The sequence below is a fragment of the Urocampus carinirostris genome, chromosome 14 (genome assembly GCF_059441175.1).
Source record: "Urocampus carinirostris isolate Australia breed hairy pipefish chromosome 14, RoL_Ucar_1.0, whole genome shotgun sequence".
Taxonomy (NCBI): domain Eukaryota; kingdom Metazoa; phylum Chordata; class Actinopteri; order Syngnathiformes; family Syngnathidae; genus Urocampus; species Urocampus carinirostris.
Window position 1 is genome coordinate 23,609,955 of NC_142362.1, and position 26,996 is coordinate 23,636,950.

At 38.2% G+C, this 26,996-nt stretch overlaps 1 protein-coding gene across 4 annotated transcripts in view; it reads right to left on the reverse strand.

The window, feature by feature from the left end:
- il1rapl1a (interleukin 1 receptor accessory protein-like 1a) overlaps window positions 1-26,996 on the reverse strand; it is a 383,889-nt gene that overhangs the window by 166,239 nt on the left and 190,654 nt on the right. For all 4 annotated transcript variants that reach the window (XM_088352943.1, XM_088352941.1, XM_088352942.1 and 1 more), the window contains exons 4-5: window positions 26,172-26,358; window positions 22,888-23,041 (exon numbers count right to left, since the gene is read on the reverse strand). In XM_088352943.1, coding sequence (XP_088209069.1) covers window positions 22,888-23,041; window positions 26,172-26,358 — 341 coding nt within the window. The remainder of the gene's footprint in view (window positions 1-22,887; window positions 23,042-26,171; window positions 26,359-26,996) is intronic.

Genomic DNA, 26,996 nt, shown 5'->3' on the forward strand with positions numbered 1-26,996 from the left:
AACCGGTTATCGATGCGCAGCCCTATTTATTAGTACAGCATTTTTCGCAAGAGTTGTGTTCCAAAAATGTCTCGGAATAGTCAAAACCCGCAAAGTTAAAACCTTTATCTATTAATTAAATACCCTACTATTCATTGGAACCAAAGAACAAACATTTTTTACAGGCTTAATCATTTGTTAAACAAATATGAGTTATGTACTTTGCACTATGTGTTACTCAAAAGTAGTTTAGTCTCCAGTGATTTAAGATCAAGTATTGTCACACACCCCTGCCTGTTAATGCAGAGGCTTGCCTCATCACTGAAGAGCGAGGGAACGCTTTAAACCGAAAAACAACAGGAACCATATTATAGAGGTGCGGTATCTGAGTCAGATCAATCGGCTTCTCCTGCTGCTGATAACCATGGAAACCAAAGCTGTATTATTTTTGGTAGCAAACATCTACCCAAAGAAAAATGTAATACGGCCTAGGGAGGGAGTGAATTCGCCAGGCTATACTTGCCCAAGACACACCACAGGAAGTGTTGCCCAACGACGCTTAATAGTTCAGTGATTCTTTAAAGGTGTACTTTATATTTTTTTTTATTGTTTTAGTCCATCCTGTTAGATTAAATGCAATATTACCTGTCTTTGTTTTTTTGCTGTTTTCTAACATCCACAAACGTATTTCCCATTAAATATAACTTCTAGAATAAATAATACCAACTGTCACATTGAAGTGCTGTTCTACTTGTATTCATTCAAATGAACAGTTAATTGTATCCCATCAACTGATAAGTGTTTTTGAACAAATTACATCGTCATTGACAAAATATTTGCGCTTAAATTGGTCAAGCTGTTTTACCCAGGTGTACTATTAAGACGAATACTCTAAAAACGCACAGGCAGACACAGGCAGAAAAGGGGTGGCTAAAATTAAGCCAAACAGATTGCATTACACAATGCATGATGAAAATCCACAAAGTATCAAAACCGCAAAAAATAAAATCGCAATACAGAGAGGGTTCACTGTACCTCAAACCCAGAGTGTCTAAAAACGGCTGTATGCTGTAATAGCTGCTCAGATATAGAACACTGGTAGCGCTCTGTACTTCTAAACAAAATACTTGGTGGCAGTATGGGATTAGTTAAAAATAAAAGGCAAATAAGAGATTCTAAGAATTTAAGCTTTCCAATATTTTTTTTTTTCTTTTTCATTTCATAATCTACTCATACAGGACAGGCATACACAAAAAAGGATTACCTCTAGCATTCTTGTCTTTTTTAAAAAGACACTGTGTATTATTTGACATAGTGGTCTCCAATGTCATGAAGAAGAAGCCTGCTGGGTCTGGCTCTGGGACTCAGAATATTAAGGTTGGCGACCCCCTGATTAAGCTCCTCCTAGTGGTAAAACCAACTTCATTCATAAAAAATGTTTTTGAAGAATCATCAACATGTTAAACACTGTCATGAAAAGAAACCAAACATATACAGCATTTATAATGTGCTTACAATCAAAAAGTTAAAAGTAGACGTTCCAAAAATATTGGACCCCTTTGCGTCTTTTTAGTTATGTCTCTATACATTTAGCACATCTTGAAACAGAAATGTATGACAATTTTTCCTTAGGGAGCAGCTCAAGTTCCTTAAGGTTTTATGCTGCTCATTTGTGCACAGCATTTTCAGATCTTTCCACAAATGCTATATGGGACTAAAGTCAAGACTTTGGTTTGGACATTCCAACCCCTTTATCGTGTTAGTTTTAAACCAGTCCATTGTAGATTCATTGTAGGGTCATTGGAAAGTGAACCACCCACTATTCTCCAGTCTCTTGCAGACTTAAAATGATTTTCTGCCAAAATCACCCAGTATTTGGCTCCATATATCTTCCCAATAATTCCAACCATCTTCCCAGTAGCTGCTGTAGAAAAGCCACCCCAGAGCCACCACCATGTTTGACAGTGGGGAAGGTGTTTTCAGGGTGATGAGTAGTGATACTCTAGCCGCAAACGTAAAGGCATTGCATTCAGCCCAAAAAGTAAAATTGTAATCTTATCTGACCAGAGCACCTTGTTGCACGAGTTATTTGTGTCTCCCATGTGGCTTCTCTCAAATTTTAAACGCACCTTTTTAAGGTATTCTTTCAAAAGGGGCTTTCTTATTTTGACTCTTTGATAAAACGCAGACTTATGCAGAGTACAGCTGTGTATGCGATCATGGGAACTCTTGGTTGCCTCTTTGATCAGTTTTCTCCTTGTTTGGGCCGAAAGTTCAGTGAAACGTACAGTTTTTGGTAGGTTAGCAGTGGTTCTAAGTTTTGTCCATGTTGATATTATTGCTCGAAACACTACTCCAGTGCAAATGTTTGGTAATCATCTTGTATCCCATTCCTATTTTGAACGTCTTCACAAATTCATTTCAAACCTGCCTAGTGTGTTCTTTGGTCTTCATAATACTGTCTGTTTCCCTCTGAGCCCATCACAGGACAGGTGCATTTAAACTGAGACTTGATGACACACAGCTGCACTCTGTCATTGTTTATCATTAAGGTTGACATTGGATCATTCATAAGTCATTCGGGAACTTCTGGAGTAAGTTGGCTTAACTGAAGGAATAGTGGACATGTCCAACTTTTCTCTTTTTCCGTTGATGAATATGTTGAAATAATTTGGTAGAACTTCACAATTGTGTCTCACATGTTATTGATTCTTAGAAAATATTTTTAGTTTTTTTTGTAGCTTCATGTTTGACGCCTGAAATGCGGCACAGGCCTTGACTTTGACATACGTGGCAAAAGGAATACAGGGAATCATATAAATAAAAACTTTGTAAATCACCCAATTGGTGGGATTCATTTTTTTGTTCACTTTCGAAAGGAAGAGCGGAAGTGATGAAAGTCGTCGCCTGACTTTCTCGAGCTTTCATGTGATATTTGCATCCCCTCAAAGGCTCTGGCTTCATTCCCTATCTAATTGGAGTCATGAACGGGAGCTAATTAGTTAACCTCTGCTGCATTAGACACCTGCTCCAAATTAGCAGCTCTAAAGATGTCACAACTAAAAAGAAGAGGCAAAATGAAGTTCTACAACGTGGTTTGAACAGAACGCGCTTTTAACATGATCCGTTCATCCCGCTTTTTTAAAGTGGTATGTCTTCTTAATGCCCAAATCACTGTGCAGTAGTGATGTGACGTTCAGGAACAAAACGGCACTATGAGCTTTTGGCTCTTGTGATTAGTCAATACACATTTTTCCATCAATTACGTGTTGTTGACTTTAAATTTGTTGAACATTCCCATCACTACAGTGCGGAGACAAAAACGCTCACGTCTTTATGGAGCTAAAATAAATCGCAACAGACAGACAGTTATATTGTTTTACTGTTGTGAAAAGAGCCGTACTGACAAGTTCTTTTGTTTGCGCGGCCTTAGGAGTTTCCTCAAAGTAAGTAAATGCAGTGTGATATTATACGGCTTTTTGCATTTGACCTTAATTAAAAATATATAATAAATAAGTATAAGCCAGGGCGAATTCAAGACATTGATAACGTTCAAAAAGGACAACCAAACAACCTTGCACCTTGGCTCAAACAATGCAAGACAAGACAGTGGGGCTCAGCCCGACATAGTAAATCTGGCAGAATCCGCATGGTGGGAGAATAAAGAACGCTTTATAAGGACAAAGCAAGAAGGTGTCAGCTCAGTGGCAATGATTTACATTTTATGACCAAGAAAACGTGAAAACTGAATCAGAGCCATGCTCTGTTAAAAAGCTTATAGGATGAAGCACATTATAGTCGGGAAATCCCCAAAAATCTGAGGCAAGGTTGTGGAAACCAACAAGACACCCCCATACTTTTAAGGTATTTATAAATTTGCCAATTTGTTCACCTATATTTGATTATTTGGATTATTTTAATGGAATCTATTTTGCTGACTAAGTACTGATTATACTTTTTGTCGCAAACATTTTTCCAATTTCCAACACTTGAGTCCCAGGTTTCTTTCAGGATTAAGAAAGAAGTACAGAACCGGATAAGTTTAAATTTTAGGAAGAGAAGACATCGATAAATATTGAACTTGCGAGGAGAACAGGAGAGGGCTATACAAAAATCCTTCACAATGCCAAATTCCAAATCTGTTCTCGCAGCCCTCCCCTAAGCACTTTCCTTTTATTAAAACCCCAATTGGTATTTAAAGCAGACCCAGCTTAAAGGGTGTGGGTATCAAAGAACAACAACGCAATTGGCCGTCAATGATGTAAACAGCGCATAATAGTCAACATGACGGACAACAGCACACCTGTAAATTCATATGTTTTCCCTGTATTTCATATGTTTTTGATCATTTCAAATTATGGATTTTGTATAACAATCTACCCTTTTTTTCATCTTTTTGCGGATGAGAGCCACAAACATGATTGACATCACTGCTAGCCAGCATGCGTGTAGCGGGATGCTGACATAAATAGAAATGTGATTTGGCCATCCCAGCGTGACGAATGTCGCTCTCAAGTACCTCAATAAATCATTTCATTTTGAAAATTGTTTTATTTAAAATGGTCTGGTGTGGGAGAAATATATGGCACACCCACTCAATAATGCTTTGACCTCCTCCAGTGCTTCTGTTGGGCAAAATAAGTGCCCTTATTACAATGTTTTTTAGGTTTAGTATCACTTGTCTTATGTTACTAGAAAAAACAAAACAGACAAAACAAAACTTAATTAATGGGTGAATTTGATAGTTCGGCTTACAATCAAGGGACATTATATATTGTTTTGTGCCTTCTACTGGCACTAAACCCTAATCCATTAAAAACATGATTTGCATAATAAACAAACATACATGAACAATCATATCAATTTGTTTAAAAAAAAATCATAATCAAGAAAGGCTGGGTAAAAAAAGGAAAATAAATATATTGTGGTTTGATCACATTGAGTCTCGTATTCGTATTTCTTTTTGTGCTTTGTAGCACTATTTTTTAGTAGCGCTACACACTAATACACACTGACCTTAAAGAGGCTTGGGAATTAATGGGATATACAGTATGTAACCGAGTTATGTAATTAAAACAAGACATAATTAAAATTACAGCTATAATAAATAAGAAGAAGGATTACTTTGCGGGGCTAGTATTTTCTTTAAAAACATGTATATATACACATGAAGTACTGATGGATAAATTATGTCTCATCATAATTCAATATCATCTAGCACATATTGGAGCATTGACATATGACGTGGCTAAAGATACGTCGGTTTTGCGCATGCTGCAGCATATGTGACCACCATCCTGCTCATGGGACGGCCATCCCAACATACGTCATGGCACTAGCATTCTCTAATTTCGATTGCTGACATGACAGACATGAGAGAAACGTGAGGATTACACATGACACAAATTCATCACAATTTATTATTTACTCTTTGTAAGTAAGTGTGATAAACTTTCATAGTCATTCTTTTTGCCTCATTCCAGTCTTAAGTCTTTAAAATGTTATAAAGACGCTCCCCTATTTACAAACATTCGACTTACGAAAAACGTTAGATACAAACGTTTTTTTTAGGATGTCGAAAAATATCCGGACAATGCTGTAAGTTAGATTTTGTATTGTGTGCACCTTTTTTCGGGTACAGAACACTACTGTAGTGCTTTTTTCTGCCGCCACTGGCATGGGGAACTCTGAGATGTCACCCAGCATCCACCCCGAAGAAGAAATCCGCTTCCTCTTCCTAGTTTGTATGTGAACATACAGCTGTATACTGTATCTCCAGGGCACTAAGAACGTTGACATTTTTATTGTTTAATATCTCGTTCATCCATTCAATACGGTTGATATAAAGTGTAAAGAAGAGGCGAGTCGTTTCTTTTGAACAAAAGTGGAATAAGAAAGCTTGATGCGGTCGAGAAAATGCTTGGATCACTTTTATTCAGCCACTTTCTACCACGGAGAAAAAGTTTGCCTGACTCTTGAAGCTCATCTTCCAAAAGTAAGTAAATGTTATTTCTCTTTATAGAGCATATTGTCTTACTGAATGTTTTTTTTTTAGTGCAAAACAATCCAGGTTACTAATACAAGCCTTAAACATACTTATATAGACCTTAAACATACATTTGATACAAAATATAGCACTGGAACAACTTACAAACAAATTTAACTTACGAACGATCGTCCTTTACAGCTCGGCCGGAATCTCGTTCGCGTCTGTACATCAAATAGTTAAGAGAAAATGTTATGTGAAATAAATGCAAATTACAAATGTACTAATTGCATTTTTAGTGTTTCTTTTGTCTTTTATTTGTATTTTTAGTATTGGAGTAATCCTAAATCGCAATTAACCAATTAACCAAAAATTACATTACCAATTCAATTTTTATACATGTAACTAGTAACTGCATTGGATGTGATTTTAAAGTAAATTAAGTAAAGTCAAACCCCACTTAAAAACAAAGACTCAAGCTGGCTTGAATATGAATGAAGAACAATCGCCTCCATTTTCCATCTCTGCTAAATATGGCACATTTATCTCAAGTTAAGGCAAGGTGATCGCTATTCTTCTTAGGCCTTATCCTTATAATAATGCCGGCTGTGTTCTGCATTTTCCCTGTATAGGACACATTTCCTATGCCTATGACCTTCCATTGTGACAAGCATGCATATGGCAGCTATGTGCATATTTATCACATGAAGTGCTCAAATGTAATCTCGGGCCTTAGAGTGTGAGTGTCACGCCCAAGATGTGATTCTATCCATTTCGGCATGTGATGTTACGCTCCCACAAACGACCTTCAGGCCGAGTGGGAAATGACCCACACAGCTCCCAGTGGATTGTGAATGTGCATTATCTGCATTGGCTAAGGAGAATTTTTTTTTTTTGATGAAGTCGCACACCCTTCAGGATAAAAAATTCTTCAAAAGACAGAATTGTGATGTTAATTCTCGCTCATGCTCTAGTAGCAGCTCTGTAGAGCTAGATAATGATAATGAGCGGGGAGAGAGGGTGGCAGAGTGGGCGGAGCAGGCTAGGTCAGCCAAGATTAATTGTGGGGAATGTAAATTTCATTCGTCACATGCAGATTGATGTCAGTTTTAATTGAATTAAAACAATGTGAGCCCCAAGCCGAAGAGTACGACTGTGGAACGGTGATGGAGCGAGACGGCGAGCACTTAAGAGAAGAGGGCGGCGAGGACATGCCCACAAAACGATTGGCTCTGAGGGGAAAGGATCCAAAATTGACCCCAAACTAATGAGCTGATGTTCTCCGCCCTTTGCGGCTAATAATACACGTTGATGATCAACGGCTCTCAAAGAGCATTCGGCCATGTGAGCCCTCACGTCACAAGAGGTACCGTACATTACGGACTACCGAGTGACCTGATTCAAAGCTCAGATTTAAGGAAAAACAAATAAAGTTGTCTCCAAGCAATACGTATTTGTATTTCTGGGTTAATAAAGATTTAAAGACGGTGACCACACCCCTTTTCATCGGTAAAATTCAGCTGACCATAGCTCATTAACATGTATATGTGAAGTAAGTTTAATTTAGATAAAACTCATGTGTAAAAAGGATACATTATGATTACAAAATAAAAAAATGCAAAAACAACAGGTCAAAATATGCAAAAATTCCACACGTCTCCACCCATTCTTCCATTTTCTTCACCGCTTGTTCGTGCTAGGTTGAGGGGGTGCCCATACCTGCCATCTTCTGGTTTGGACCCACCAATCAACCTGACATGCATATTTTGGGAATGTGTGAGGAATCTGGAGTGCTGAGAGGAAACACAAACAGGGAAAACATGCAAACTTGCCACAGAGAGACTGGTTGCCAGAATTGAACCTTAGACCTCTGCATCGTTGGACTGAAGCGCTGCCCTGCCTCCATGCCACCCCCACATGTGTGTTTGAGGTGGATTTTAATTTATTTACTTAGGTTGGATGAAAGATTGGCCTAAAAAAAATGCATGAGAGGGACTGATCCCGAAGCAAAAACTAATTCTAATATAGTATATGTCTGGACTTGTGAGCAGAAAGGGGTGCGGGTTGGTTAGCATTCAGAGACATCAACTCCCTGCCCGAGGAATAAAAAAACTTACAGTATCTGTGGTGCGATACTATCACCTTTTGGCCTACTGTCTTCACATGTAATAAAAACACACTTATAAAATAGCAAACCTATTTTGCCTCTCTAATGTCCTTTTATCTCTTGATCTCATATCAGTTTCAACCACTTTCTGTCCACCCAACCAGCTATTCACAGGCTCTTGGACCGGGACCAGCCTTGCAAATTCTCCATTACTTGTGTTGGTGTATGGATTTCCTTATGCCATCATAGTCAAAGAATTTGATTATGCACAAGCACACAGGCTGTAATAATTCATAAGGTCGTATGAAGTTAGCACGCTTTTAAGGTGACCCGAAAACAGAACTGTCCAGGGTCACCTCCACGCGCAAATATGCACGCCGACCCGGCACAGATTCCTTGCTGAATTCAAATGTCAGTGAATCTAGTGAGAATTCAGCTCAGTGAGCAATACAAGCGGCGGCAGAGGTGAAACAAAGCAGCCATTGAAACAGAGTTAATTTCATCCAAGTTAATTTGATCAGGGAAATGCTAAGATAGGTGGTATTTAGCTGAAAAGCCAATGAACGCACATGAAACTGTTATGTTCTTTCGTTCTTTTTGAACAACTTGAATAGAAGATGCTGCTGTTCTTCTACAGTGCCACAGTGGAGAGCATTCTGGCATATAACATCACCGCGTAGTATGCTGGGAGCACGCCAGCGAACAGAAAAAAATACTGGGAGTTATCAACACAGCCCAAAAGATCAGCTGCTCTCTGTCCAGTCTCAAGGATATCGCCGGCATGTGACACTGCAGCAGAGACATCAACATTATACAATACTCTTCCCACCCCAACCACCACCTCATTGACCTGTTGTCCCTTGTTAGGCCCCACATGTTCCTCAAAACAAGGACAAATAGGCTAAGAGACAGCTTTCTTTCCAGGTTCATCACCACCCTAAACAATGGGACAAAACTTTGAAAACATCACACGACTTATTTAGAGTATTGTTTTAGGAGCTGCTAAATGTTATTGCACAAACTTTAACAAATACAGATATTGCGACTTATTTTTGGGTTCTTGTTGCTGATAAATGTTATTGTACTTGTGTTCAATGCGCTATTGATAAAATGCACTATTCTCTTTCGTTCACAAACATAGAACTGTATTTAGAACTTAGGCCAGTCTCTAAAGCAATACATACGGTATTAAATATGTTTTTCTTCCTTTTATCTTGATAATCTTTTATTTTTTTTCTCTATTTACTTGATAACATGTTCATCTTGGAGTGTCGTTGCTAGTCTCGTTGCATACAATACTTACTACTTTGTTATCAATGACAATAAAGTCAATTCAAGTCAAGTCACTTAGTTTTTTCTGGGTTTACTAGGTTTTAGAGTTTGTTTTTGGTTTTTGTCTGTATGTTTTGGTATAATTGATCTCGTCGGTTTTGTTCCTACCATTCCTTGTGTTAGTCTACCACACATGTGTCAAACATATTGCCCCTGGGCAAAACTTAGCCGTCACATCATTTTACGTGGCCCATGTGACAATGCTGAGAAGCACAAGAGAAAAAATGAGCTACATCGCATGAAACATTGACTTCCACTCGCAAAACGCCCACTATCGCTGTATTTGCTGATTACCATTATCAACCAGAGAACATTGAGGAAACAAATCCCATTGTTATTTTACTTGAAATAAATGTCAAGGACGAGCTGTTTAAGGCAATACGACAATTCCAACATTGAAGAAAAAGGAACTGGTTGTCTTTGCAGGAGTTTTGACTCCTTTCTATAATAGATAGGAAATCTAACTGCAAAGTAACCGTATTCAGGTAAACGTTTTCATTAAAAAAAAAAAAGTACAATGACTCTTAAACCATGAATTCAATCATTTAAATTAGTGTTTGTACGCTATTTTTGGTGACTTTCCATTATGCACGAGTATCCCAGTGGTAAAGCAGAGGTAAAGGGACATTGTGTATTATTTAATACCTCCTAGTTTTACAAAAACATTTTCATGTAGTAAAAAAAAAAAAAAGATAAAAACTATATTTCCCACTTACGTCCCTGCAATGTTTGTCCGGCAAGATGCCACCCCGCTGTGCTTTGAGGCACCGGCCCTCCCTCACACCAGACAAAACAATGCCATATATTTACGTGGTCAAATATTACACATTGGAGCTTTAAATAGTTTTTAGTCAAATTAATTCAATCATTGTTGTTTTTTCCAGATCCACAATTGAAAAAAAAACCCCTTCAATAATCATTTTATAATCAAATATCACATCCCTGAATCATAGCTTTATTGTGAATCTCTGAAAAGACCCCCAGCCCTCCAGCTCAGTCACACATTTTATGCCATTAATTAACTGCCACTGTGAAAGTGTTTTTTTTTTTTTCTACCAGGTGCTAAAATGTGTTCGGCACCCCTTGCCGACCAGCTCCTTCCACCATGTGTGGATTGTCCAGGTGTCTTTTGTTTTTTTAGTCAGTTAGTATTTTGTTCCTGTTTAATTTGAGTTATTTTTGGTCAGTATGGTGTCCTGTCCAGTAGTTCCCATATTGCTGCTTATAGTTTTATCACGGCCAAGGCCTTTGCTTGCACTTGGTATGTTTGTTATCTGGCTACAATGTTGCTTGGTTTTGTTACTTTGTACCCTACTTTGATTGTGAAAACCACAACTTGTTTTAATTTATTTGCCTCCTAGCTCTTATTTTTCTGCATTTGAATTCTCTCTCAAAACCCTGACAGAAACAAGGGGAAATGGAAGGTTTTCTGGCTATAAGCGATCACACATCCGGAAGTGAAAACCAAGTATTGTCTCACCGCAGAGCGTGATCTGTCATGGCTAAGATTTCCTGTGTCTTTTTCTCGACACGACCCTAACAAATGGCAGTGGGTAGCCAATTATTTTAGGCTGCCAACATCTTTTTAGCATTTTTTTGTGTGTTTCTGTTTGTGGATCAGAGCAGCAAGGTGGATGACTGTAGCACATCCGCTCGCATAATGGTTCATAGGTTATGTTCATGTTCTACTTGTGCCTGCATGATTTTACTCTGGTTTCCTTCGGCAATCAAAAAACATGGGTTAGCTCGTGACTCCAAAGTGTCACTAGGTGTGGATGTAGTTGTTATGAGTTTTGTGTCTATATGTGCCCTGTGATTGGGTGGCAATCAGTCCAGAGTGCCCTCCTATCTACTGCCTGATGTCAGCTGGGATGTGCTCCAGCAATCCTGGGGATGAACGGTTTGAAACATGAATACATGTTCCTGAATCAAAACCTTAAAACTGTGGAATCACCCAAATTTGGTGGGACCTTTTGCCTAAAACAAGTGGCTGAATTATGTTTGAAAATGAAGAGTTGCAATACAAATGTCATGAATGTATGTACTTTTGGTGCTTAATAACATACACCAAGCATTTAATTCCAGTGAAATTCACCCTAAATCGGCAAATTGAATTTAGGAATTTTCTAAATTATTACTTGGAGGCCTGTTGTGCAATGACTTTAATGAATGTAAGTCATGTAATTGCTTAAGAACCCTGCCCACAATCATTGAGTGATTCCATACCAGTGTATTTTTTTGCAATTCCTGGGGGAAATATTTTGGCTGTTTTTGATTTTTTTCCACCGTTTATTGTACTGGCATAGAGTTCCATAAGACAACAGGGACTGTGTGTGAAGTTTCATAGCTTACTTCCACCTTGGAGTGGAAGTTGAAGTGAAGTTTGGTCCTGGTTGCCCAGGAGTTAGCAGTGTCAGTAAAAGTCCTGACTTTAGTCTACTCATGTCTTTTAAGTTAGTTAAACCAGCAGGGGTTGGGAACGTATAGCCCGCGAGCTCTTTTCATGAGTACATTTGGCCCGGACATACAATTTACTATTTTTACGCCTTGAGGACAGGAGTACAACACAGCGTTTCTAGTACTGGCCCCGGTAGCGCTTTTCTATCTTTAAGGCTGGTAAGCAAAAAAAAAAAAATGGTTTGGATTTTTTCCATGTTATTAGCCAATGTCATGCATCCCAACACGCATGATCAGGATGTGTAGTTGTGCATATTTATGAAGAGCACTTATATCTTGGGGCGGCAGTAGCTCAGCAGGTAGAGCGCTCGTCTTGGGGTCAAGGGATCCCAGTTCGAATCCTGGCTCGTCCGTGTTACATGTCGAAGTGTCCTTGGGTAAGACACTGAACCCCTAATACCAATAAGCAGGTTAGCGCCTCACATGGCTGCAAGGCCGCTATTGGGAAATGTGGAGCACATTGTAAAGCGCTTTGGGAAGTCATTGACTTGAAAAGCGCTATATAAATGCAGATCATTTCATTTCATCTTGTTTTTCCTTTATATTGTTTTTCTTCTCCATTACCTCTTTTTTCTTCAAGTATATGTTTGTTGTGTAAGTGAGTACCGATTGTTAGTGTGGATGAACGAGCGTGTGAGTTGTCTGTCTCTGTGCGCCCTGCGACTGGCTGGCAACTAGTTCGGGGTGTCCCATGCCCACTGCCCGATGACAGCAGAAATTGGCTCCAGGGCGCGACCATACCATAGTAAGGATAAGCAGTGCAAAAAACAGATGCTAGAAGGATGGATTTCAATCACTGACACTTTACTTAGCCTTGTAAATTTAATACTGTCAAAAGTTACAGTCGGTTGTATATTATCCATCCCCACTTCTTGGTATTGGACACAAGACATCCCAGAGTTTGTTGGCGTGTTTAAAACAATATTGTGTTCTTTATGTCCTCTTAATGTTAACTAAATGAGAACACATCTTATCTGCAATGTGAGAGACTAAGTTTTATCTTTGCCTAATAAACTATACAAGGTGAAAATTAAAATACTTTTGGTAGGACTACAAGCAAATATTTGTATTTATATCATGTTTAGTTTGTCTTTTATTAGCCTATTTAAGATCAATAAGATCAGGGGACGGTGTAATGTAACCTGTGCGGTCCTTAGAGAGATTTTGTGATTAAGGGCTATACAAATAAATGGGACTTGACCTGACTTTGGTATAGGAGTCCTCCAGAAGTGGTTAAAGTATTAAAGTTAGAATATCATAGTATTTGGATTGCATTACTGATTATAACTAGTAACTGCACCAGATTACATTTTAAAAGTAATTCTTCCAACCCTACACTCGTTGCAGCTCTCTCATACGGCTCGCCAAACGGCACATTTACATCGGCTGTAACCCCAATCACCATTTTAGCAGCCGGCTTTCAACGCACCAAGCAAACACCTGCGCAAATCTGAAAATAAAAAAAAGAGGGAGTAGAGGAGTCGGGTGCTGTGAACAGCGCTCTTAGATAGAAAGGGGCGCCTGAGGCATCCATCAAACCAAACGACTCCATTACAGTAAGTCCGACGGAGGCAAACGATAATGTGGCTGTGATAAACACGAGGATAATAGTGTGTTTATAGTCTCCAACACACGCTTTCTGCTGGGAAACATTGGCGTGGAATAGCGATAAGATTCAGGAGCGCCAGGCGTCCTATATATCTCTTCCTTTCTATCGCTTCTCTACTTTTGGGTTATCAGTCAATTGTACTCTATCCTTCTCTTGCTCGCTCTGAATTTTTGGCCGACACCGCAAGCGGGCGCCCTAAACCTCAGACAAATGGGGGTTTTTATCAGCAATGTTGTGGTATTGCCAATCTGTTAGAGTAGGGATGTCAAACTCAATTTGGCTGTGGAGCCGGATCCAGACTTTCTGTCCCCAAGCAGGCCTGATCAGTAAAAAAATATCAACTTCAAAATGTTAAGCTTTGTTTTTCAGCATTGTGCTCACAATAGTTTCAACATTCATCATTCTGCTTACAATAGTATAACCTACCCTGCAGAGACACCTCGCTTGCCAGACACTCCCTAAATTACTTGCCTGCACGGACAGGAGAAGCTTTTCAATTTTGTTGTACTTTTTCATGATGTCAATAAAAAAACATCCAGCTGTGATTCTTTGTTCTGCGTTTTTATTTGTAGATCTGTAGTTTGTATTTTGTTATAGTAGTATACTATCAGCCGGTAAGGATGTCATCTCGATACAGGTTTGCTCCTTGGGGGCTTTTATGAAGGAGTGTTGCTACTTTGTGGATTTTTACATTTCACAGGGGTTCTGCCCTCTTAAACTCGATATGCTTGGGATTACTCTAAAACAGTAACAATTAACTATAATACTTAAAAGTAGGCAAGACATTTGGTAGGAAAACTTAAACCGGTCTACTCTTTGACTGGCGCGCGTGTTGAAGAAACATTTATAGGTGACCGGGAACATTACTATTAAAAAAGGATCACCAGGAAAAAAAGGAAGCGCACTTCACAAAACTAAACAAAAATCAACTTGGCCTTTTTACCAAGGCAACTTGTTTGTGCCCTGTCAGTCTTCTGTTACTGCCTTGTGATCTCTGAGTTACCACAACCGTACAGTCACGGTTTGAAAAGACAAGTTAAGGTATGTTATGAAAACGGTGTGTTTCATTTTTCTTTGCAAATATCTTATTTTACAATAAAGATATCCGCAGCTTGTATCCCGGGCTTGAATATGAATGGACGACACGTTTTTTTATCCTACAAATGTAATAGGTGTGCCTTTTAATTAGATACAATCTGTAATCCAGCAATTACTATATGTTTGTCATTGAAATATATTTGAATCATTAAAAAAAAAAACTTTTTTACTGCTTGTGGTTTGGACGTTAAAATGCTTGAAACGTTCACAAACTTAATTTTCGATGTTTTTCCTTGTCACTTCAAACTAACTTTTCATACTGCATTTTTAATAATGTCAAAGTCCTGCAGTAATATTAGTGAGATGAGACAACATGAAAGGAGTGGACGGCAACTGTGTTTCTTTTACATTTCTATTAACCCGGGGAGCACGGACGTTTAATGAAGGGTCTCATGGATGCGCTGGATGCAAATGGGGCCTGTGTTTATGCCCATAGTTAACCTCTATTACAACCTTGACCTCTGCTGTGATGATGGGCTAGAGGGGGTAGGGATGGAAGATGGAAGGGGGTAATGTCGGATTGTACACAGCAGATGATGGAGTCTGGACTCATTCTAAGGCAAAGGAGAAAAAAAAAAAAACAAGTGGCCGCAACCCTGTATTAAAACTCACTTAAACTTGGATAGGTGCGTTAGTTCGACTTAAGTTTGGAACGTAAGAACATATTTGTTTGGATTATTTTTTAATCAAAACTCTTTAGAGCAGTGATTTTCAACCAGTGTGTCGGAGCAAACTAATGTGGTGTGAGACTTTGTCTAATGTCCCGCTGGAAATTGCTCTATTTTATCTTTGTAAAGAAAGCATGTCATGATCTTTGATTTCTGCCCATGATCAGCCGAGTAACTGTAACATTCATCCACATCAGTAAGAGGCAGCAGATAAAAAAAAAATCTCATTCTAATGATCTGCTCATGAGATAGTACATTGTACTTAATAACCTATTACATTAACACTGTATGGCAAAAATAAATAATCAAAGGTAAACAACTGCACATACTTTTGCTTATTTTAACAGTTTTCTAGCGTTGGATTTATAAAATTGATCATCGAACGTGTTGGCGAAAAATTGTATCAATAACTTGTTTTTTCTCATAATTCATACCACACTCATTGCGTTAATTCAATGCAAACAAGAGTGCATTGAATTTTTTTGGTGACTTTGAGGGGACATATTTGGACTTTATCTTAAACCCAGCAGATTTTTTTTGTGCGATGTTCTCTTGATCCGGCAACGAACTTGTAGTATGGTCCATAACAAATGTCCATTATTGATATGTAAACCTTACACTAATGCATGTTTCATAGTGCCCTGTTAAGTTGGAGCGATATGTAGAAAGCAATGATGCTTCATAGGACAATGCCATGCAAACTAAATCATGAGCGAAAAAAATGTAATAGTAAAGTGAAGTCAGCAGAGAGCAGTGTCGTGCCATTATTAAGCAGACTTGTGAAAAATAGCAACAATTTTAAGCATTTTCAAGCATTTTACCCAAAAATTCAATCACACTTAAATGCTTGAAAATAAATTTTCAAGGATTTAAAGCACCCGTACAAACCCGATTGATAATGGCGACCCTTGGCTTGTAGTCACATTTTTGATTCAGCCCTCCTCCCATTTGTCTTCGACACCCCTGGTTTAGAATGTCGGACTAGGGCTTACATTTTTGTGTTCGTAACACTGAGGGAGACCTGCAGAGGAATTGTGGGAAAATGCAAAGAAGACCAAAAGCCGACTTTACAAAAGCTATGCTGGATAACGAACAACTCGGATTTAGTCACCGAGTCACTTGGTCTGGGATAAACACTTAAACTGTAATTATTTCTCATGCTGCAAGAAACAAAGCAATAATGGCATCCCCACATTCACCTGACGCTGCATTCAAGCACAAGGGTGTCACATGTAATTACCTCCTCTAATTTGATGACTTATTACTTATCTGGCATGCTTGAACGTGTGCATACGAGCACAGAGGCGTGTATGCATGAAACAAGGGGTTACGATATTAAAAACAACGGGCTGTTTTATTCAGTGGTTGCGTTCTGGCTAATTTGTTCCTCCTAATAGAATAAAAGTGAGAAAGGGAGGGACATTGATGCATATTTTGAATGGGGCTTGCACTAAAAAATAATCTTATAATAAAGTAATAACCAAATTTAACATCACAGTATGGACAGGCCGTTTAAAAACAAAATGTATTTATCTTTCACTGATCTTCTTGAACGGTCTCCAACAATATTTTTAAATCGAATTATTAGCGTAATCTTTCCTACGGAAGATTACGTTAACGCGAACGTACGATTAGCCTGGGTTAGCTTTAAGTTTACGTTAAACGTTCAAGGTAAATATTCAGGGTGTTGGAACGGATTAAAACGATTTACATTATTTGTAATGGAAAAAATGATTTCGGTGATCGAACAAATCGGTTTTCGTACAGGGTTCTGGAACGGATTATGGTTGAGAACCGAGGTTCCTCTGTAATTCAAATTATTAATGAAATAACAATTAAACGTATATCTATACATTGATACTTATTCATACATGTAGCCAATGAATGAATGGATAAATAAACAAATGGACGAATGGCCTTTGTTGTCATTACACGAGTGTAATACATTTGATGGGCTTCTCCTCTGGGTGCAAGTAAAACAAATTATAAAGGTGAAAATGTGCAAAAGGATAAAAACGTCATTGGTAAGTGATACATAGATTCATATACCATAAAAGGCTTAAAATATATTTTTAAATCATTTACTGTACCTTCCAGCAGTTCTTATAATGGCAGAGACTCGTACCATTTTCATATTTCACAATGTTTTACTTCTTTGATTTGATCATTGCTTTTACTGTTTTCCAGTTTGTTTCCCCCTTTTATTGAGGGCAGAAAAGAGAAATAAAACCAATAATGTTGTAATAAAATGAGATGTAGTCCCTCTCAAACACACCGATTGACTAAACGGGAAGAAAAAGATCAAGCAGGGCTTTAAAGCCATCAACTGCTATGGAGTGAAATCAACTCTCTGCTCCGTGACCCAGTTTTGAGTCCCAAACCACTATTTGAGAAACACAAATGTGCGTAATTGTGTGAATTGCTTTATAAGAATAGAGGTCTATTTTGTTATTTCATATCATTGTTTTAATGTCTACTGTATTTGTATTTATTATTTAAGCATTTTTGATGAGATTTTGCAGTCCTTATAAATATAGTGTATTTGTATTATTTTCACATTTTTTAATATTTGCCATTTTTATGTATATAATGTATTTGTATTTATTATTTAAGTATTAGTGCGAAAAAATGCCAGCACCAGTATTTTATGTGTGATAAATATCTCATCTCATCTTATTAGCTGCACCGCTTATCCTCAGTAGGGTCGCGGGGGTGCTGGGGCCCATCCCAGCAATCATCGGGCAGTGGGCAGGGGACTTAGCCATTCTTTGTTTTTGTGGGCGGGGGCGCTCGGTCTAAATTGTATGAGTTCTTAGATTTTAATCTTTATTATTTAAGTATTAGTGCAGTCGAGAAATATTGCCAGCACCAGTATTTTATGTGTATTAAATATCTTATCTCATCTCATTAGCTGCACCGCTTATCCTCAGTAGGGTCGCGGGGGTGCTGGAGCCCATCCCAGCAATACTCGGGCAGTGGGCAGGGGACTTAGCCATTCTTGGTTTTTGTGGGCGAGGGCGCTCGGTCTAAATTGTATGAGTTCTTAGATTTTAATATTTTATTATTTAGTCATTTATAACTTCTTCACTTGTTTTAGTCATAACTAAACTGAACTGAACTTCATTCATAATTAGTCATGTATTTAAGTGTAATTGTTAATGTCTTTACATAACTACTTGACTTCTTGATATTTCCATTCATTCTGTAGTTATTCCCTTTTTACAATGTTTCAAGTGGTAATTTTGATTTGCAGTAAGGTGAAGGCCTTGAGTTTTATAGGTACTTGCCAGACCACGGCTGGTGTGAAAGACGGATTTTTTCAATACCTCTGAAGATTCGGCTGCTGATCGGACAATACACCACAGAGACGTTCAGCACACTGCATACACTCTAAACTGGACCCTACTTGGACTACTCTTGCACTACAGTAAACTGGGTTTTATCTTATTTTTATCTTATTGCCTTAAATTATCTTGAGTTAATTTTGTCTTCTTAATATTCATAATATTCTTTTATGCATCCATGTATATAGTTTCTTAGTTTTATTACACTGGCAACTGTGTGGAAAGCAAAGTAAGAATTTAATTGTTCAGGGAATCGTGGTTCTTTACTGTGCATATGACAATACACACTTTGCATTTGAATTTGAATTATAAAGCGCTTTGAGAGGTCTTCATTGACTTGACAAGCGCCATATACATGCATTTATGGCTTTTATTGATATTTATTCTGTGGATTTTCTATTTTATTTTAATAATTGCATGAATGGAAGTTTCAAACAAAGTTCCATTGGTCTTTTTGACAATGATGATACATATTATGAAAATCTGAATCTCAAACTTTATCGCTCCAGTGCTTCTTTTACCCTTCTCTCAACCTGGATGTAAACAAACATGAATGGGATAAAAAAAGGTCTTCCTTCTTCAGTATCTGAAGAGGCATATAGCGGGCGTTCCCCGGCATCCCGCAGCAATTAGTTCATCAGCGGGACGTTGTAGCAGCAGCGCTCAGCGGTGTACATGTTGTGTGTTTACCATCATTTCATTGCTTCAAATGGCCCTCTGGAGCAAAACCACACGTCCTCACTCACAGGGTTAGGGAGTAACGCATGACATATTACGGCGCTACGGAATTAAGATTTTAAAAATGTACCGTCATTTCCAGACTATAGAGCCACCTGATTATAAGCCTCACTCAGTACATTTCTAAAGGGAAACCCATTTTGTACATAAATAAGCCACAGCTGTCGATAAGTCGCAAGTGTCCACATTGAAACATGAGACGTTTACAAAGAAAGACGGTACACAGAAAGGATCACTGAGACACGGCAGTAACACAGCAGCAACACGTTAGTACTCACTAACAGGGGTGGTAACAAAAACATGCCAATTTACTGTGTCCTCATCTCCCTCCTGTGCCTAAACCAAGCTTTTTTTCGTCTTTTTAAATTGCTCCAGTTCTTTCCGCTGCCATTTCCTGGGTATCACCATTGATTAATTTATGTCAGGTTTACGTGCAGCAGCTCAGTTTCCTTCCTTATCGGCCAGCTTGATTGCTTTTAACTTGAAAGCTGCGTCATTTGCATTTATTTTTGCATTTTCCAGGATGAGGGTCTGTTCATTTGAATTGTATTCATGCACAGAGCGCAAAGTTAGATTAAACTTGCGTCCTTCTCGACACATTTATTCCACCTGTCTCACTCTATTGCTATAAAAATGCATAATATAGCCACATAATTGCCTAAGCTGCAGAGTTGAAAGCTAGTAACAAAAGTCGTGGCTTATAGTCCGCAAATTTTGATTATTGTACAGAAAAAAGACAATCCAATTACAGGCAAATTTGTCCAAAATAAAGATTTTTTAGGTTTACACGCGACATACGCGCAAGCCGAATCTATTGCGCTGATGTTCAGACCGGCACCTTATTTACCAATTGATGTTTTTAGAATGTGTAGCAGGTATAAACACTTTTTTTTGTATTTCATTTCTTCTCCAACGTAGCACTCATTTTGTCGAGTTGCCGGATGCCTGCAGTTTTGTGAGTCTAAAAAAGGGTGCATATTGGGCACTATGGAGCGAAGTTGCTCGCTAGTGATGTGTTCAGGGACATTTTAATTAAATGGATTAACCTCTTTTTGCATTTTAGATTTTATTGTTATAAACAATCCACTATTTTATCAATGTATTCTTACGTTGTGCAGTGTTCATTTTACCTCAGAGAAGTGATGGGTCCCGGGGACTCGCATGCTCAAAAATCTATGGGTCCCAACAGAGATCTATGGGTCCCCAAAATTTAGTGTTATCGAGGTTGAAATTGTAAATCGGCGACAAATATATATATAAATATATAAATCTATATATTCATTCAGTTTTAATCATCACACTTAATTATTAATACAAAGCAGTTCTCACTTCAGATTTTTCAGTTCACAAAAATATTGTACATTATACAAAATAATATTGCTGAGATATTAGTCTATATATTCATGCAGTTTTTATCACTTCAGATTTTTCAATTCATATATTATTCGTGGTTTGCTGTCCGGCCACAGTTGTAATGCTCAAGGTCCAATTGCAGCGACAGGATTTCCATAGCTAATTTGTGGTTTTCATTGTTGTTGTGCCGATCCAATGTGCTTTTCTGAAAGTTCGTATTGCGAAATGATTTATGCAATCCAGTTTTTTTGTCACGCTGGGTGCACGCATCACAGAACATTTAGCCTCCATGATCATCCTCCTCATAGCGTAACCAGGAATATAATTGAGTCAATTTTGGCAGAAAAGTCCTTTTCTTGCTAGGAGTATTCTTTTGTTCATCTTTCGTCGAATCGTTCGCTTCAAAACACATGTTTTCCTTGCCTTCGCGGTCTTCTGAAGAATTTCTTCGCCGTTTTTTTCAGGCCGGAATTATTGCCGTTGTTACCACTTTCTGTATTATGTTTCGACTAATTCCTGACACTGAAGAAATTACCAATTTTTTGTTGATTTGCACCTAATACCAACTGTTTTTACGGAGGCATCCTTCTCCTTCACTCGACAACAACCAAAACAATGACGTCATCTTGAAGCAACGAGATCTCGTTTGCCGAGATCGGCGCGAGACCAAAACAATGGCGGATCTGCCTGATGAAAAGTTTGGAGTGCGGTAAATCTTTGTTAAAAAAAAAAAGTAATCGGGTAATAATGACAGTTTTGCGTCCCCCAGCAAAACTGAAGCGTCTAGGACGCAGGGACGCGGGCAAACGAGAACACTGGTTGTGAGAACAATTTGCTTAGCCTAGTAAATCTGAGTACTTTCAAGAGGTTTGGCATTCTTAATTTAAACAAGTGAAAAACACTTGGTGTGTTTAAAACAATATTGGGTTCTTAATGTCCTTTTAATGTAAACTAAAACAGAGCATATCTTGTCTGCCATTTAAAATGTTATTTTTGCCTAATTAAGTATACTTCATGGTTAAAATGTGAGCACCTTTTTTGTAGGACTAGTGGGAATTACAATCCAAATAGTTTTCAAGGTCACACAGTCAATTTTTGTTAAACACATTTGAGTTTTTATTCATATTTTTAACTTTTGTCTTTTGTTAGCATATTTTGTAATGGAGTAATCCAAAAGTAATCAAAATTAATCTTGTTGCATTACTTAAAAAATTATAGTATTTGAATAACTGTATTTTTACGACCAAAGGGCGCACCGTGTTCAAAGTCAAAGTCTCAGTTGCTGGTTATATTTCTGTATTCAACGCATTCTGTACATACGGCGGAAATGATTTTTTGGCACGGGTCGTTTTACTGTTATTGTCGCGTGTCGTTTTTGGAAGGTTTTGGATCACTCCTTGTCAAAAAGAAAAATACACACACACACACACATATACAGCTTTTTAGGAGATTAACAAAGTTGACACGTGTTTATTAACAACACAACACTGAACTTGAACTTTCATGCACATCCAACTGTGCCTCACTTTCCGCGTCTACTCTACTTCAGGCTTACAACAACACTGACAACCATACTATTGTGCAGATTTATGATTACCGTGGGAGCAAAACATAGTTTGGTTGTGGTTTATTTAAGTATTGGTGACACTAACATTTTTTAATCATCAATAGGCACAAGCATGGTAAAATCCACCGATGTATTTTTTTTTTAAGAACTGTTGCAAAACTAAGTTCGATAGTTGTAATTGTTAACAATCAAACCCGTTGAAGTCATTATCCTCTATTTCGGAAAATAATGCCAGCTTTGCGAAAGCTTGAACAAGAGTCCCGGCAGACACGTTACCTTAAGCCCCCAAGCATTTACAAATTAAGGCATCACCCGCTCGGCGCTGCCTTCAAATCTTTGTTGAAAAAGTAGTTGTAATCACTTTTCCATCGCTCCCAAGCATGCAGTCGTCTATTTCTTCTGTGTTACAACACAAGGTGCACTGTACGTAAGGGCGCGCCACACAATTTGAAGAAAATCAAAGACTTTTTTGTGCACCTTTTAGTCATGGAAATACAGTCATTACTGATAACAGGTCACTAGTGACTGTATCTGATTACTTTTTTTAAAAGAACCCCGCCCAACTTTGCTCATTCAGCCAACGCCAACCACAATTCCTGAAGTGTGGGAAGAGCAAGGCACATTCTCCGTCACTCCGGGTGCTGCTTACCCGTGACGGCGAGTTCTGTCGTCCTCCTGACCAAAAAGCCGGCAAACTGGACCTCGCAGGTGTAATTTCCAATGTCATCTTCTTTCACCTCCTGGAAAGACAGGATGTCTTTCTTCTGGATGATGCTAGGACGCCACTGCTTTGGATGACATTCCTGGGAATCACCACACATAATCCGGTTAGACTGAGGGCTTCGACTGAGTAGGTCGAATGCAGGAAACCAATTTCACTCTCGGTCAAAGAAAAATGTAATACCACACGAGGTATATGAACATGTTCTATCAATTATATACTATCATAATCAATGTTCCCTGTAATTTTCCTTACGGGTCTGAGCGTTCACACAAAGTCGGTGAGCAACGTTTGAAACAACAGTGAGCAATCACAATCCCATGTGTGGCACGATAAATAATTATCAAACATGTCCAAAACTTGACATCAAGTTCCATTTTGCTGAGTTTCCGGCAATGCAAAATGATTTTTCTCTTTTGAATGAATTGACTCATGTACTATTGCAAACGTTGTACGGCCTACAAACTCTTTTGTTCTTACAATTCTTTCACAAGATATCCATTTCTTTTTATTTCCTGATATATTTCATCGCATAATATTAACATTTTTGGGGGCTTATTTAGTCGGTTGTAAGATACAGAACTGTACTTAATCACATTTTTTAGTGGAAGCACAATGTTGGCAACAATAATAACTTGATATTATTGGAAATTATTTGAATGCTTCTTTTATCCGTGTTTTTTTTTCTACTTTTTTTTTAAATTCCTTTAAAAAAAATCTCATTGTGTTTATTTTTTCCAAGCTGTTACTTTTTTCTTTTGGTTTTCTATTTACTTTTTTCCTATATTTCTTTCTTTTCTTTATTTCTGGCTTTTTTTTTCTAAATGGTTCCTTCTTTTTTTCTTTTCCTTTTGTTTCTTTTTTTCTCAGCTTTTCATTACTTTTTCATTTTGGCATTTTTTTCTTTTTGTTCTATTCCTCCATTCCTTTAAGTCATTTTGTGCATAATTTTACATAATATTTGGTTATGGTGGGATTGAAGAAGCAAAAACAACCTGAAGAGCCGTTTAGGACCCGAAAGAGTCGGTACCTTTTAGTGAGCCGAGGCGAAGAAGCCAGTTCTCGACAAACTCTACTGACTTTACTTTTCAACTTCGTTAGACATTGACTTCAAAATACCGCAATAAGGACACAACGTCAGGGGAACCGCTTTTTAATTAGTAATTTTGAGCCCTCATTTTTGTGCGCTGGCTAGATTTTCTTGTGCGCTGAAAATGTGCGAGCAGTGCGCAATTGCGCACACGCGCAGCTTAGAAGGAACACTGATCATAATGCTCAAAATTAGGTTCCTTATGATGACATTGAGTATACCAATAATAAGGGATGAGCAAATAGCATAATCAAGTATAATGCTAACCTTACAGTATATCAAAGAATCGGTACTTGCCAAATTAGTTGACACCATTTTTAGCTGCCCTCTTTTAGCTTATAATAAGGAGAAATGGTTCAGGGGAATAATAAAATGCCAGTGGTTTCAATAAACTACTGTTCTTACAGTCATTTCTTTGAAATCAAAAACTTCGGCTTAAACTCATGATCACAGCCTCAGTCAGCTCATTCCTCAAGTACTGATAAACTCTTCTTTTTCATCTTTTTAGGGGGTTTTAGTTGGGGTTTATACTGCATTTAAAGGGCTTTTTCTTACCTATACCAATTTCCGGCCAAACTGGCAAAAAAAAAATAAAAAAAAACAAGCATGAAATCACTCTCCAACCCCTTTCTTGCTTCCTGATGTGTTGTGTAACCTGGAACAGCAGTGCTAAAAATAAACGAAAAGCAGATAGGCGCAGTGGGAAAACAATTTTTTAAAGGCTTTTTAAACTAATTTGGGCATTGTTAACACAAACTGAATGGAGAACATATTGTACTTATAACTTTTCAAGGATACCTGAAATTACACACCCGATTTTCATGCCTGGAAGTTTTAAATGTAGATGTAATGCTTTAAAGCAGTTTTAACTTTAGTTTTAAAGCTTAAACCCTGCTTTAACTGTAACTTTTGATGGGACTAAAAGAAAACGATCCAAAAATTAACTCAGTGTATCATCAAATAATGTAATCAATAGAGTAATAACTTTACCGTTTCAACTGCTAACGATTATGTGAATTCAAGTGAATATGACTGAGCCACATTTCAAATGAAATACTAGCACCAAAGGACATTGGCTACCCTTTGTGTGTGCCCAGAGTGTCAATGTGTATACATTAATGTGTGACTGAGACAAGATCTCGGCACTCAGGCCAGGACATCGATGGCTCTGTGGATTCCATTTCTCTGTGGCTCCCGGCATTTTTAGAATTCAATCACGGTGGCCCCGCAGTGGTGCAAATAACTCCAGTTTCCAGCGCTCACTGTCATTACCTGCAAGGTAATTGAATTCTGGAAAAACCCTGAGTTTGCGGCCATCCAGCTAATCTACTACTGATCTGCCTGTGATTAGTATGGCCTGATCCCTTCACCGGGGGGTTCTCTGCTCTGTCCGAAAGCATTGTCGGACCGCAAGAGGCATGAACCCGGGAAAGGAACAAGTGCCCACTTCCTGAATTGTATTAAGGAATGGTGGGACATTGTAATACGCCTGTTGGTCATCGGGATCTGATAACAGGTACCATTGCAACATTCAACCCAGTGGTTGGCAACACAGAGTGGTGAAAGAGCGGTATTGGTCCAAAAAACTAAATTTGTCTGGAACAACAACAAAAAAAAGAAATCCTTTTATAACCCTTGTAAGGAATCCAACACATGCTTTATGTATCTGTATTAGCCTTTTCTTCACTCCCCTCGCATGGTTACATAGTTACACCCTTGGTTGAAATGGAATATTCATTCTACACATTTTTACAGAGTTGGAAAACGTTAAAAGTGTTTATGTCATGTTAAAAGACTAACAAAAACTATATTAAGAATAAAATATGTTTCCCTCCGCCATCTTTTTCTATTTGTAAACATTTTTGGAAAAAGTGCAAGGGAGCCACCCCGCAATGGTAATGAGCCGCATGCGGGTCCTCAGCCGAAGGTTGGACAAAACTTTATATATTTAATTTAGCTCTACTCTAAAACACATTATCTACATGGGACAAATTACAAGGAATCTACAAGGCTGTAATAAGCCAATATTGGTGCTTAAAAATACTCCTTGCACACTATTTGTAAACACATCTAAAAAGCAAAGTTTATTTGATGTTTTCTATAAAATGCTAACCTTACCCACCTTGTACCAGGTAATGTCTGGTTCTTTGCCGAGTTCAGTGTAATCTTCAATGTCAGGGCACAGGATGTCTTTACTCTTGCTCAGCTCAGCCTTCTCCATCCGTCGCATATTGGAGTTGTAACACATGTTTGTGTCATTTTCAGCGACGGTTAGGGACATGGACACCTTCATGCAGTAGGTTGAATTCCTACGGATGGAATAAACAGTCTAGGTTATACGTATCGGTCAAAATACATGCTGTACTAATTACTGCTTCATGTTTTTTTTTATTCAACACAGATTCTCCTCTTCAAAGGTATCGGTATGTGTGTCTCAGACGAATTAAGATTAGTAGAAGTTGCAAATCTTGGAACTGTCAATTGCAAGGCCGACCAGACCGTGCACTCACAAGCAGTAAATCCTAGTATGTCGAGAGAAACCAGTATCAGGAATAATATATGTCCTCACAGGAAGATGTTCAAGACCTTACTACAATATTGTGTACATCCAACTAAGATTAATTGTATAACTGCCTGCCAGTAGCAAAATTGTGGCTGGAGAAAATAAGAGCGACTAGATTCAAGAAAAAAAGTTATTGATACAGTTGTACCATAACCCTTGCATACCAACTGAAAATGTTTGCATGCAAAAGGTATATTACAACTGCATAACACAAACAAAACTGGGCATAAGAAATTTGCTAAGATAAACTAAGACTGTCTGATACAGTAGTACCATAGCCCTTGCATAGAAACCAAAAACAGCATCAGCATAAGAGTCATTGCAACTGCATTGCAGTATAACAAACGGGACTGGACCAAATAAAAGTAATTAGATAAACAGAGG